The sequence below is a fragment of the Trachypithecus francoisi genome, unplaced genomic scaffold (assembly GCF_009764315.1).
Source record: "Trachypithecus francoisi isolate TF-2019V2 unplaced genomic scaffold, Tfra_2.0 Lachesis_group6, whole genome shotgun sequence".
In the NCBI taxonomy this organism is placed as follows: Eukaryota; Metazoa; Chordata; class Mammalia; order Primates; family Cercopithecidae; genus Trachypithecus; species Trachypithecus francoisi.
The window spans coordinates 45,861,489-45,875,797 of NW_022681471.1; the positions used below are offsets into that span (position 1 = coordinate 45,861,489).

The following is a 14,309-nucleotide window of genomic DNA, read 5'->3' on the forward strand; positions in this document are numbered from 1 at the left end:
AACAGGAGCTGCCTTAGAAGTAGTCAGATAGTCAGGAATGAGGAAAATTCCCTTAGTTCTCCCATTCTTCTCTCCCCAGATACTTTCCAAGGACTTACCAATGTTTAGAAGCACACAATTAGGGCTTCATTTATTCCACAATTAGTGCTCCATTCCTTTTGTTTGAGCCAAACAAGAACTTCCTTGGGCTTAATGTTTTTGTGGAAGGGCTTAAATTTTTAAAGCAAAATAGTAGGCATATTTAAAATATGTTAATTAATGATATTCAAAAGAACAGTGGACTTACCTAGTATGGTTACTTCAAAATGTCCAAGGCTTCGGGCACTCTTAAAATCATCAAGTTTTGGGGGCCTTCCTTCTGGTGGTACATATTTCGCAGGCTGAGAATTATACTGCTCACTAAGAAACTTTCTGTGTTCAAACATAAACTTCCGTGGAATACTTTCAGGATAAACATGGCTGTAGTGTAGGTGATCTACTAAGCCAAACTTTTTCTCCCTCCACAGCTGACTCTCCCACCTATCACTTATGGTTTTTCTGGCTTTCCCTTGCAGACTAGCGTTGTATTTGCTCGACCTGTTAAAGACACAATGAGATAGACACAATTGATCTATAACTAATCAAATAAAGTCATTCACTGCAAAAAAAAAAAAAAAAAAAAACCACAGATTAATGAGGAAGAGTTTAAGTAACATTAAAAATCAAACAACTACCTACAAAATATAAAATGAATATACAAAAGAAAATTCTTATTAAAGTGAAGAACTAAATTCACTTTCAAAATAAATTTTACTGTAAAATACTAAAGTGACATTGTTTCTCTGTTGTTGGAATTATGTAGATTTGTAGTTACCTTCTTTCTACTTTTTATAAATGTTCTAAATGCTCTTAAACATATGTTCTTTTATATTCAGTGACAAATTCAAATTAAATCAAATTCATGATTAGAGATCACTCACTCTTGGTGGAAATTTGAGCCTAAAATAAAATTTTGTTAATCTCTGCTAAAAGTAACCTGAACAAATACAGTCTCATTCTTCAATACTTCTCTCCTTCAGAGGGGCCATTTAGGGGTTGGGCATGGTGGCTCATGCCTGTAATCTCAGCATTTTTGGAAGCTGAGGCAGGAGGATCACTTGAAGCCAGGAGTTCAACATCAGCCTAGTTAACATAGAGAGACCTGTCTCTAAAAAAAAATTAAAACAAAACAAAAACCAAAAAACAAAGGGGCCATTTATTTATTATATGACATTCCTTTCAGATATAAATAAAATATGGAAAACAAAAAGGGAATGAAATTGAGATGAAAGACCCCCTCAATTTTTGTTGTTCTCTATTATGAAATCAAATTATCATTTATTTATGATTAAAATCTAACAAATTAAGTTTCTAATGCAGAATATAATTTATCCCTTATTGATATAGTTAGGCTTTGTATTCCTACCCAAATCTCATCTTGAGTTGTAATCCCCAGGTGTTGAGGGAGAGACCTAGTGAGAGGTGATTGGATCATGGGGGGTGGTTCTCCCATGCTGTTCTCATGATGAGATAGTTCTCACAAGATCTGATGGTTTTATAAGTGTTTGACCTTTCCTCCTGCACACACTCTCTCTCTTGCCTGCTGCCATATAAGACGTGCCTGGCATGATTGTAGGTTCCCAGCCATGTGGAACTGTGAGCCAATTAAACCTCTTTTCTTTATAAATTACTCAGTCTCAGGCAGTCATTTATAGCAGTGTGAGAACAGACAATACACATATACATTATGACATTCGTTCAGCAAACAATTACAAAGCACCTATTATGTGCCAGACATTGTGTTAAGGAATTTGGTACAAGTAATATTTTGAATAAATAATGTACCACGGTAGAATCAGAAACACAGTAAAATCAGGAAAAAAATTAATTTTGGAACAACATTTCTGCTAGCTGAGACAGGCTGACAGCTTCAGAGTTTACCAAAGTTGCTGACTTGCTTTCTTGCCTATGTCCTGGTATTCTTATCCTAGCATAAAAAGCCTTGCTGAGGCAGAAGGTGGCTGCAATAGCAAGGTTTCAGTATGGTTAATATACTACTTCTGATTATCAGACTTTATTACATATTCCCAGAGTACTTGCTTGGTTTCTTAAGCCTAGTTGGAGACTTATTGAAAACTTATTACAAGGTAAAGTATTAGTCTGAGTTGTAAGGGAAAATGAAGAAGTTGAACACATACTTCTTACTCATCAGGAATTTAAAATATTGCAATACTACAAAAGAGTTTTTTGAACTAAAAATTCAGTTGATGAACACACAAATTCCCATAATAATGATTGATAACAAAAGGGCTAAAAAACTTAGTCACACATGGAAAGATCAAAAGGAATAAATCAAAGCTGAGAAAAAGAGTTAGTAGGACTAAATTGATGATTGGGAAATGACTTCATCTTTTGTATCTCCTAGAAGTAAATCTCTTCTCAAACTAATAAAAGTACATAATCAGAACAACAATTAGTAGGTATTACAGTGATCTAACCCATATGAAACATTCCTGCTTGACTTATTTTAGAATACAGCATGCAAAAGAAAAAGTGATATGCTATCTAATTTTTAAAAAGTAAGTACTTACATCTACCTTATAGAAAACAATTATATGATTGACCTGTTCGGAAGAAGTCAGAATATTTTCTATGCATATTTTCTTATTTGAGTGTTAATATTAAGGACTGCCAAGGTACAAATGTTTATATGAAAAATTCCTCTAAAGAAACATGCTTTATTTTTTAATTTTAGTAACTGGGGACTACAATTACCTACCTCAATTATATCTTCATAATTAACTAATACAAATAGGTATGAAATCAATACAGGAGACACTGGCAGGTATTGGTTGTGAATAGTAACAAATAAAAGGCAATAAACAGGAAAGAGATAAAATATATCTAGAGGTCAGGTTTTTCTAAAAATAAGATGGAAAATCATGAACTAGTTTTTTTGAATGTTAATAAAATTACTATATGAACATGTTATATTTTAAACTTAATGCATAGGTAAAATATATGTTAATTACTTAGCAAAATTATATTTTTATATTTTACAATTATAATTTTCATTCTATTATTTCAGTTATCTATTTTACTCATTTCTGGTGAGATTGGTTCAATGTTTTAATGAGGAACATTTACATTTAAGTCATAAGGTTAAAAAAAGAATGCAATTCAAATGTATGTACGTAGGCATGGTGAATTTTTAAAAAAAATCTACTCCAAGCATTTCATTATGTGGATAAGAGTGGTAGGTTGATAGAGGCAGGCTCACACCTGTAATTCCAGCACTTTAGAAGCCTGAGGCAGGAGGACTGCTTGAGGCCCGGAGTTCAAGACCAGCTTAGGCAACATAGGGAGACCCTGTCTGTACAAAATAAATAATAATAATAATAATAATAATAATAATAATAAGCAGGCATTGTGGCACACACCTATGTTCCCATCTACTGGAGTAGCTGAGGTGGGAGGAACACTTGAGCCTGGTAGGTCGAGGCTGCAGTGAGCCATGATCGTGCCATTGCACTCCTGCCTGGGTGACAGAGCAAGACTCTGTCCCCCCCCAAAAAAAATGTGATGGGGTGTATGGAGACATGGGGGAGGAAAAGGAGCTATTTTCTCTGCCTCTCCTTCTTGCCTCCACTGATCCCTCCCTGATGCAAGATCTACAAGGCTGAAAAATAACAGGGTATTCCAGTCAGTATGTTTAGTAGCAGGTATATAACAGATTTTTAAAGACTAGTGAAAGCCAGAGGCTACCTGTAATGCCTTGTGTTACTGTTAACTTTTCAAATGTATGTCTGAGTTACTAGATATAAGCACAAACCACACAAACATATTAATTGTATATTCACAGAATGAATGACTTTTGAATTTACAAGCATAGAAAAAGCCAAAGCTATCATGAAACTACCTGGGAATACATTAGTGACCATGTTGACACATATAGATCTAATTCATTCATTAAAACTGCAATATAGTATTACAGTATACTAATACGTTATATTTACAATCTCTGTTAATTAAAATTTAGCTTTCAATATTCCCTATTATAAATAATGTTCCAAAAAACATCTTGGAATATGTCTCCCTATATGGCCAAAGACATAAATGGAATTTCTAGGTCACAGAGTATAACACATTCCCAACAAATTAGGTATTGTCAAATTATTCTCAAATGGTAGTTGCAGCATATTTATTCTAAGAAAGGGGGGAGGTGCATGAGTCTCTCCCTAATACAAATACCTACTCCAGCTGGAATACTGAGTTTGTTAAAAAGAGACAAGGAGTAGGTAATTGAGGGATCCTTGACTCTTCTCATTTCTCTACTTTAAATTTTTATCAATATCCAGTTATAGTTGATTGTATCAGAAATCTACTTTTCTGATGTAAGTATAGACACTCCAGCTTTCTTTTGTATGGTATGTACTTTTCCATCTTTTTATATCATATCTTTACATTTAAATTGGTTTTCTTTTAGATGGTATATGATTGGGTCTTATTTTTGTATCCAATATGATAATCTCCACTTTTTACTTGGGATATTTATACTATTTATTTTAATATACAGGCATACTTTGTTTTAATGCACTTTATTGTGCTTCACAGATATTGCATTTTTTGCAAATTGAAGGTCTGTGGGAACCCTGTGTTGAGCAAGTCTACTGGTGACATTTTTTTAACAGCATATGTTCATTTTGAGTCTCTGTGTCCACGTTTTGGTAATTATCACAATATTTCAAACTTTTAAATTATTATATCTATTATGGTGACCTGTGATTACTGATCTTTGATGCTACTATTGTAATTGTTTTGAGGCCCCACAAACCACACCCATATAAGATAGCAAACTTAATTGAAAAATACTGTGTGTGTTCTAACTGCCCCAGCTACTGGCCATTTCCCTGTCTATCCTCTTTTCCTCAAGTCTCCCTACTCCCTAAGACAAAATAATATTGAAATTAGGCCAATTAATAACCTTATAATGTTTTCTAAGTGTTCAAGTGAAAGGAGAGTCACACATCTCTCATTTTAAATCAAAACCTAGAAACAATTTAGTTTAGTGAGGAAGGCATGTCAAAAACCAAGATAGGCTGAAAACTAAGGCCTTCTGAGCCAAACAATTAGCCAAGTTGAGAATGCAAAGGAAAAGTTCTTGAAGGAAAGTAATGCTATTCTAGTGAACACATGCATGATAACAAGGTGAAACAGCCTTATTGCTGATCTGGATAAAGTTTTGGTGGTCTGAATAGAAGATCATGCTAGCCACAATACTCCCTAAGGCCAAAGCCTAATTACTAGCAAGGCCCTAACTCTCTCAATTCTATGAAGGCTAAGAGAAGTGACAAAGCTGGAGAAGAAAAGTTGGAAGCTAGCCGAGATTGGTTCATGAGGTTTAAGAAAGAAGCTATCTCCATAACATAAAAGTGCAAGGTGAAGCAGCAAGTTCTGATGTAGAAGCTGCAAGTTATCCAGAAAATCCAGCTAAGATAACTGATGGCTATACTGAACAACAGATTTTCAATGGAGATAAAATAGCTTTGTATTGGAAGAAGATGCCATCTGAGACTTTCATAGTTAGAGAGGAAAAGTTAATGCCTGGCTTTAAATCTTCAAAGGACAGGCTGACTCTCTTCTTAGGGGCTAATGCAACTTTAAGTTGAAACTAATGCTCATTTACCAAAAATCCTAGGGCCCTTAAGAATTATGCTAAATCTACTCTGCCTGTGCTCTAGAAATGGAACAAAGCCTCAATGACAGCACATCTGTCTATGGTATAGTTTACTCAATATTTTAAGCTCACTATTGAGACCTACTGCTCAGATAAAAAGATTCCCCTCAAAATATTACTGCTCACTGACAATGCACCTGGTCACTCAGGAGCTCTGATGGAGATGTACAAAGAGTTCAATGTTGTTTTCGTGCCTGCAAACACAACAACCATTCAGAAGCCCATGGATCAAGGAGTAATTCTGACTTTCAAGTCTTAATTCTTAAGAAATGCATTTCATAAGGCTACAGCTACCATAGTGATTCCTTTGATGTATCTGGGCAAAAGTGAAAACTGAAAACCTCCTGGAAATTTGAACACCTTGTGGAAAGGATTCACCATTCTAGATGCCATTTAAAGTTATTTGTGATTTATGAAAGGAGGTCAAAATATCAACATTAACAGGAGTTTAGAAGAAATTGATTCCAACCCCCATAGATGACTTTGAGGGGTTCAACACTTTAGGGTAGGAAGTAACTGCAGAAGTGGTGGAAATGGCAGGAGAACTAGCATTAGAAGTGGAGTCTGAAGATGTTACTAAATTGCTGCAATCTCTTTATAAAACTTGAATGGATGAAGAGATGCTTCTTACAAATGAACAAAGATGTTTTTTTTTTTTTTGAGATTGAATCTATTCCTGATGAAGATGTTGTGAACATTTGTTAAAATGCAAATAAAGAATTTAGAATATTACATAAGCTTAGCATAATAGATAAAGCAGTGGTAAGGTTTGAAAGGAGTGACTCCAATTTTGAAAGAAGTTCTACTGTGGGTAAAATGCTGTCAAATAGCATCACACACTAAAGAGAAATCTTTTCTGAAAGGAAAAGTCGACTGATGTGGCAAAATTTATTGCTGTCTTATTTTAAGAAACTGCCACAGCCGATTCCTCAAGGCTCTAGAACTAGAAATACCATTTGATCCAGTCATCCCATTACTGGGTATATACCCAAAGGATTATAAATCATGCTGCTATAAAGACATATGCACATGTATGTTTATTGTGGCACTATTCACAATAGCAAAGACTTGTAACCACCCAATGTCCATCAATGATAGACTGGATTAAGAAAATGTGGCACATATACACCATGGAATACTATGCAGCCATAAAAATGATGAGCTTGAATTAAAAACACATAGTTGGGGTAGGCAGGTGCACCCAAGATGGTCAAATAGGAACAGCTCCAGCCTGAAGTTCCCGGCGTGAGCGACACAGAAGATGGGTGATTTCTGCATTTTCAACTGAGGTACCGGGTTCATCTCACTGGGGCGTGTCGGACAGTTGGTGCTGGTCCGCCGGTGTAGCCTGAGCAGTGAGAGCTGAAGCAGGGCAAGGCATCGCCTCACCTGGGAAGTGCAAGGGGGAAGGGAATTCCCTTTCTTAGCCAAAGGAAATTGAGACACACAACACCTGGAAAATCGGGTAACTCCCCCCTAATGCTGCGCTTTACCAAGGGTCCCAGCAAATGGCACACCAGGAGATTATATCCCACACCTGACCTGGAGGTTCCCACACCCACAGAGCCTCCCTCATTGCTAGCACAGCAGTCTGAGATCTAACTGCAAGGTGGCAGCGAGGCTGGGGGAGGGGGTCCCGCCATTGCTGAGGCTTAAGTAGGTAAACAAAGTCACTGGAAAGCTCGAATTGGGTGGAGCCCACCACAGCTCAAGAAGGCCGGCCTGCCTCTGTAGACTCCAACTCTGGGGACAGAGCATAGCTAAACAAAAAGCAGCAGAAACCTCGGCAGAGGTAAATATCCCTGTCTGACAGCTTTGAAGAGAGCAGTGAATCTCCTAGGACAGAGACTGAGATCTGAGAACGGACAGACTGCCCGCTCAAGTGGGTCCCTGACCCCTGAGGAGCCTAACTGGGAGACATCCCCCACTAGGTGCAGACTGACACCTCACACCTCATATGGCTGGGTACACCCCTGAGACGAAGCTTCCAGAGCAAGAATTAGACAGCAACACTCGCTGTTCAGCAAGATTCTATCTTCTGCATCCTCTGCTGCTGATACCCAGGCAAACAGGGTCTGGAGTGGACCTCAAGCAAACTCCAACAGACCTGCAGCTGAGGGTCCTGTCTGTTAGAAGGAAAACTAACAAACAGGAAGGACACCCACACCAAAACCCCATCAGTACGTCACCACCATCAAAGAGCAAAGGCAGATAAAACCACAGAGATGGGGAAAAAGCAGTGCAGAAAAGCTGGACATTCAAAAAATCAGAGCGCATCTCCCCCTCCAAAGGAATACAGCTCATCGCCTGCAATGGAACAAAGCTGAACGGAGAATGACTTTGACAAGTTGAGAGAAGAAGGCTTCAGTCCATCAAACTTCTCAGAGCTAAAGGAAGAACTATGTAACCAGCGCAAAGAAACTAAAAACCTTGAAAAAAGATTTGACGAATGGCTAACTAGAATAACCAAAGTAGAGAAGTCCTTAAAAGAACTGATAGAGATGAAAACCATAACACGAGAACTACGTGACAAATGAACAAGCTTCAGTAACCAACTCAATCAACTGGAAGAAAGAGTATCAGTGATTTAAGATCAAATGAATGAAATGAAGCAAGAAGAGAAGTGTAGAGAAAAAAGAATAAAAAGAAATGAACAAAGCCTCCAAGAAATATGGGATTATGTGAAAAGACCAAATCTATGTCTGATTGGTGTGCCTGAAAGTGAGGGGGAAAATGGAACCAAGTTGGAAAACACTCTGTGGGATATCATCCAGGAGAACTTCCCCAACCTAGTAAGGCAGGCCAACATTCAAATTCAGGAAATACAGAGAATGCCACAAAGATACTCCTCAAGAAGAGCAACTCCAAGACACATAATTGCCAGATTCACCAAAGTTGAAATGAAGGAAAAAATGTTAAGGGCAGCCAGAGAGAAAGGTCGGGTTACCCACAAATGGAAGCCCATCAGACTAACCGCAGATCTCTTGGCAGAAACTCTACAAGCCATAAGAGAGTGGGGGCCAATATTCAACATTCTTAAGAAAATAATTTTAAACCCAGAATTTCATATCCAGCCAAACTAAGTTTCATAAGTGAAGGAGAAATAAAATCCTTTACAGACAAGCAAATGCTGAGAGATTTTGTCACCACCAGGCCTGAACTACAAGAGATCCTGAAGGAAGCTCTAAACATGGAAAGGAACAACAGGTACCAGCCATTGCAAAAACATGCCAAAATGTAAAGTCCATCGATGCTAGGAAGAAACTGCATCAACTAACGAGCAAAATAACCAGCTAATATCACAATGACAGGATCAAGTTCACACATAACAATATTAACCTTAAATGTAAATGGACTAAATCGTCCAATTAAAAGACACAAACAGGCAAACTGGATAAAGAGTCAAGACCCATCAGTTTGCTGTATTCCGGAGACCCATTTCACATGCAGAGACACACATAGGCTCAAAATAAAGGGATGGAGGAAGATCTACCAAGCAAATGGAAAACAAAAAAAGCAGAGGTTGCAATCCTAGTTTCTGATAAAACAGACTTTAAACCAACAAAGATCAAAAGAGACAAAGAAGGCCATTACATAATGGTAAAGAGATTAATTCATCAGGAAGAGCTAACTATCCTAAATATATATGCACCCAATACAGGAGCACCCAGACTCATAAAGCATGTCCTTAGAGACTTACAAAGACTTAGACTCCCATACAATAATAATGGGAGACTTTAACACCCCACTGTCAACATTAGACAGATCAATGTGACAGAAAGTTAACAAGGATATCCAGGAATCGAACTCAACTCTGCACCAAGCACCTAATAGACATCTACAGAACTCTCCACCCCAAAGCAACAGAATATACATTCTTCTCAGCACCACATCACACTTATTCCAAAATTGACCACATAGTTGAAGTAAAGCACTCCTCAGCAAATGTACAAGAACAGAAATTATAACAAACTGTCTCTCAGACCACAGTGCAATCAAACTAGAACTCAGGACTAAGAAACTCAATCAAAATCGCTCAACTACATGGAAACTGAACAACCTGCTCCGAATGACTACTGGGTACATAACGAAATGAAGGCAGAAATAAAGATGTTATTTGAAACCAATGAGAACAAAGATACAACATACCAGAATCTCTGGGACACATTTAAAGCAGTGTGTAGAGGGAAATTTATAGCACTAAATGCCCACAAGAGAAAGCTGGAAAGATCTAAAATTGACACTCTAACATCACAATTAAAAGAACTGAGAAGCAAGAGCAAACACATTCAAAAGCTAGCAGAGACAAGAAATAACTAAGATCAGAGTAGAACTGAAGGAGATAGAGACAAAAAAAACCCTCCAAAAAATCAATGAATCCAGGAGCTGGTTTTTCAAAAAGATCAACAAAATTGATAGACCAGTAGCAAGACTAATAGAGAAGAAAAGAGAGAAGAATCAAATAGATGCAATAAAAAATGATAAAGGGGATATCACCACCGACCTCACAGAAATACAAATTACCATCAGAGAATACTATAAACACCTCTATGCAAATAAACTAGAAAATCTAGAAAAAATGAATAATTTCCTGGACACTTACACTCTTCCAAGACTACACCAGGAAGAAGTTGAATCCCTGAATAGCCAATAGCAGGCTCTGAATTGAGGCAATAATTAATAGCCTACCAACCAAAAAAGTCCAGGACCAGATGGATTCACAGCCGAATTCTACCAGAGGTACAAGGAGGAGTTGGTACCATTCCTTCTGAAAGTATTCCAATCAACAGAAAAAGAGGGAATCCTCCCTAACTCATTTTATGAGGCCAACATCATCCTGATACCAAAGCCTGACAGAGATACAACAACAAAAAAAGGAGAATTTTCGACCAATATCCCTGATGAACATTGATGCAAAAATCCTCAATAAAATACTGGCCAACCGAAGCCAGCAGCACATCAAAAAGCTTATCCACCATGATCAAGTGGGCTTCATCCCTGGGAGGCAAGACTGGTTCAACATATGCAAATCAATAAACGTAATCCAGCATATAAACAGAACCAAAGACAAAAACCACATGATTATCTCAATAGATGCAGAAAAGGCTGTTGACAAAATTCAACAGCCCTTCATGCTAAAAACTCTCAATAAATTCGATATTGATGGAATGTATCTCAAAATAATAAGAGCTATTTATGAGAAACCCACAACCAGTATCATACTGAATGGGCAAAAACTGGAAGCATTCACTTTGAAAACTGGCACAAGACAGGGATGCCCTCTTTCACCACTCCTATTCAACATAGTGTTGGAAGTTCTGGCCAGGGCAATCAGGCAAGAGAAAGAAAGAGAGGGTATTCAGTTAGGAAAAGAAGAAGTCAAATTGTCCCTGTTTGCAGATGACATGATCGTATATTTAGAAAATCCCGCTGTCTCAGCCCAAAATCTCCTTAAGCTGATAAGCAACTTCAGCAAAGTCTCAGGATACAAAATCAATGTGCAAAAATCAAAAGCATTCTTATACACCAGTAACAGACAAACAGAGAGCCAAATCATGAGTGAACTCCCATTCACAATTGCTTCAAAGAGAATAAAATACCTAGGAATCCAACTTACAAGGATGTAAAGGACCTCTTCAAGGAGAACTACAAACCACTGCTCAGTGAAATAAAGAGGACACAAACAAATGGAAGAACCTACCATGCTCATGGATAGGAAGAATCAATATAGTGAAAATGGCCATACTGCTCAAGGTAATTTATAGATTCAATGCCATCCCCATCAAGCTACCAATGAATTTCTTCACAGAATTGGAAAAAACTGCTTTAAAGTTCATATGCAACTGAAAAAGAGCCCGCATTGCCAAGACAATCCTAAGCCAAAAGAACAAAGCTGGAGGCATCACGCTACCTGACTTCAAACTGTACTACAAGGCTACAGTAACCAAAACAGCATGGTACTGGTACCAAAACAGAGATATAGACCAATGGAACAGAACAGAGTCCTCAGAAATAATACCACACATCTACAGCCATCTGATCTTTGACAAACCTGAGAGAAACAAGAAATGGGGAAAGGATTCCCTATTTAATAAATGGTGCTGGGAAAATTGGCTAGCCACAGGTAGAAAGCTGAAACTGGATTCTTTCCTTACTCCTCTACGAAAATTAATTCAAGATGGATTAGAGACTTAAATATTAGACCTAAAATCATAAAAGCCCTAGAAGAAAACCTAGGTAATACCATTGAGGACATAGGCATGGGCAAGGACTTCACGTCTAAAACACCAAAAATAAAATTGACAAATGAGATCTAATTAAACTAAAGAGCTTCTGCACAGGAAAAGAAACTATCATCAGAGTGAACAGGCAACCTACAGAATGGGAGAAAATTTTTGCAATCTGCTCATTGGACAAAGGGCTAATATCCAGAACCTACAAGGAACTCAATCAAATTTACAAGAAAAAAACAAACAACCCCATCAAAAAGTGGGCAAAGGATATGAATAGACATTTCTCAAAAGAAGACATGCATACAGACAACAGACACATGAAGAAATGCTCATCATCACTCGTCATCAGAGAAATGCAAGTCAAAACCACAATGAGATACCATCTCACACCAGTTAGAATGGCAATCATTGAAAAATCAGGAAACAACAGGTGCTGGAGAAGATGTGGAGAAATAGGAACACTTACACTGTTGGTGGGACTGTAAACTAGTTCAACTATTGTGGAAAACAGTGTGGCAATTCCTCAAGGATCTAGAACTAGAAATACCATTTGAGACCCAGCCATCCAATTATTGGGCATGTACCCGATGGATTATAAGTTATGATGTTATAAAGACACATGCACACGTATGTTTATTGTGGCACTATTCGCAATAGCAAAGATTTGGAATCAACCCAAATGTCCATCAGTGACAGACTGGATTAAGAAAATGTGGCACATATACACCATGGAATACTATGCAGCCATAAAAAAGGATAAATGTGTGTCCTTTGTAGGGACATGGATGCAGCTGGAAACCATCATTCTCAGCAAACTATCGCAAGAACAGAAAACCAAATACCACATGTTCTCACTCATAGGTGGGAATTGAACAATGAGATCACTTGGACACAGGAAGGGGAACATTACACACCAGGTCCTATTGTGGGGAGGGGGTAGAGGGGAGGGATAGCATTAGGAGAAATACCTAATGTGAATGATGAGTTAATGGGTGCAGCACACCAACATGACACATGTATATGTATGTAACAAACCTGCATGTTGTGCACAGGTACCCTAGAACTTAAAGTATAAAAAAAAAGGATGAGCTCATGTCCTTTGTAGGGACATGGATGAAGCTGGAAACCATCATTCTGAGCAAACTATCGCAAGGACAAAAAAGCAAACACCGCATGTTCTCACTCATAGGTGGGAATTGAACAATGATAACACTTGGACACAGGGTGGGGAACATCACACACCGGGGCCTGTCATGGGCTGGGGAGTGGGGGAAGGGATAGCATTAGGAGATACACCTAATGTAAATGATGAGTTAACAGGTGCAGCACACCAACGTGGCACATGTATACATTTGTAACAAACCTGCACATTGTGCACATGTACCCTAGAACTTAAAGTATAATAAAAAAAAGAAAATCTGGAAAAAATAAGCTGGTAACAACTTAAAAAAAAAAAGAAAGTAACTGCCACAGCCATTAACATAAGGCAAGACCCTCCACCAGCAGAAAGACTATGACTCACTGAAGGCTCAGATGATGGTTAACATTTATAGCAATAGAGTATTTTTAAATTAAGGTATGTACATTTTTGGATTTAATGATATTGCATACTTACTAGAATGTAAACATAATTTTATATGTCCTGAAAAACTTAAAAATTTGTGTGATTCGCTCTACTGTAATTTTCACTTTATTCTAATGGTTTGGCACTAAACCCACAGTATCTCTGAGGTATGCGTGCAATTAACCATGGAAGGGCTTAAATTTACTACTTTTCTATTGTTTCTCCTTGAGTCATCTATTCCTTAGATTGATTTTCTCTTTTCCTGCCTTCTCTTGGATTGAATGTTTTAAAAAATGATCCCTTGGTAGATTCTGGATACTAGCCTTTCATCAGATGGACAGATTGCAAAACTTTTCTCCCATTCTGTAGGTTGCCTGTTCATTCTGGTGATAGTTTCTTTTGCTGTGCAGAAGCTCTTTAGTTTAATTAGATCCCATTTGTCAATTTTGGCTTTTGTTGCCATTGCTTCTGGTGTTTTAGTCATAAAGTCTTTGCCCATACCTATGTCCTCAGTGATATTGCCTAGGTTTTTTTCTAGGGTTGTTATGGATTTAGGTCTGACGTTTAAGTCTTTACTCCATCTTGAATTAATTTTTGTATAAGGTGTAAGGAAGGGGTTCCAGTGTCAGTTTTCTGCATGTGGCTAGTCAGTTTTCCCAACACCACTTATTAAATGGGGAATCCTTTCCCCATTGCTTGTTTTTGTCAAGTTTGTCAAAGATCAGATGGTTGTTGATGTGTGTTGTTATTTCTGAGG

The 14,309-nt window shown here is 37.7% G+C and overlaps 1 protein-coding gene across 1 annotated transcript in view; it reads right to left on the minus strand.

The window, feature by feature from the left end:
- Positions 1-14,309, minus strand: part of RADX (RPA1 related single stranded DNA binding protein, X-linked) — an 80,053-nt gene that overhangs the window by 16,640 nt on the left and 49,104 nt on the right. The window contains 1 exon segment of the mRNA XM_033201373.1: positions 287-576. Within this exon segment, the coding sequence (XP_033057264.1) occupies positions 287-576 (290 nt within the window).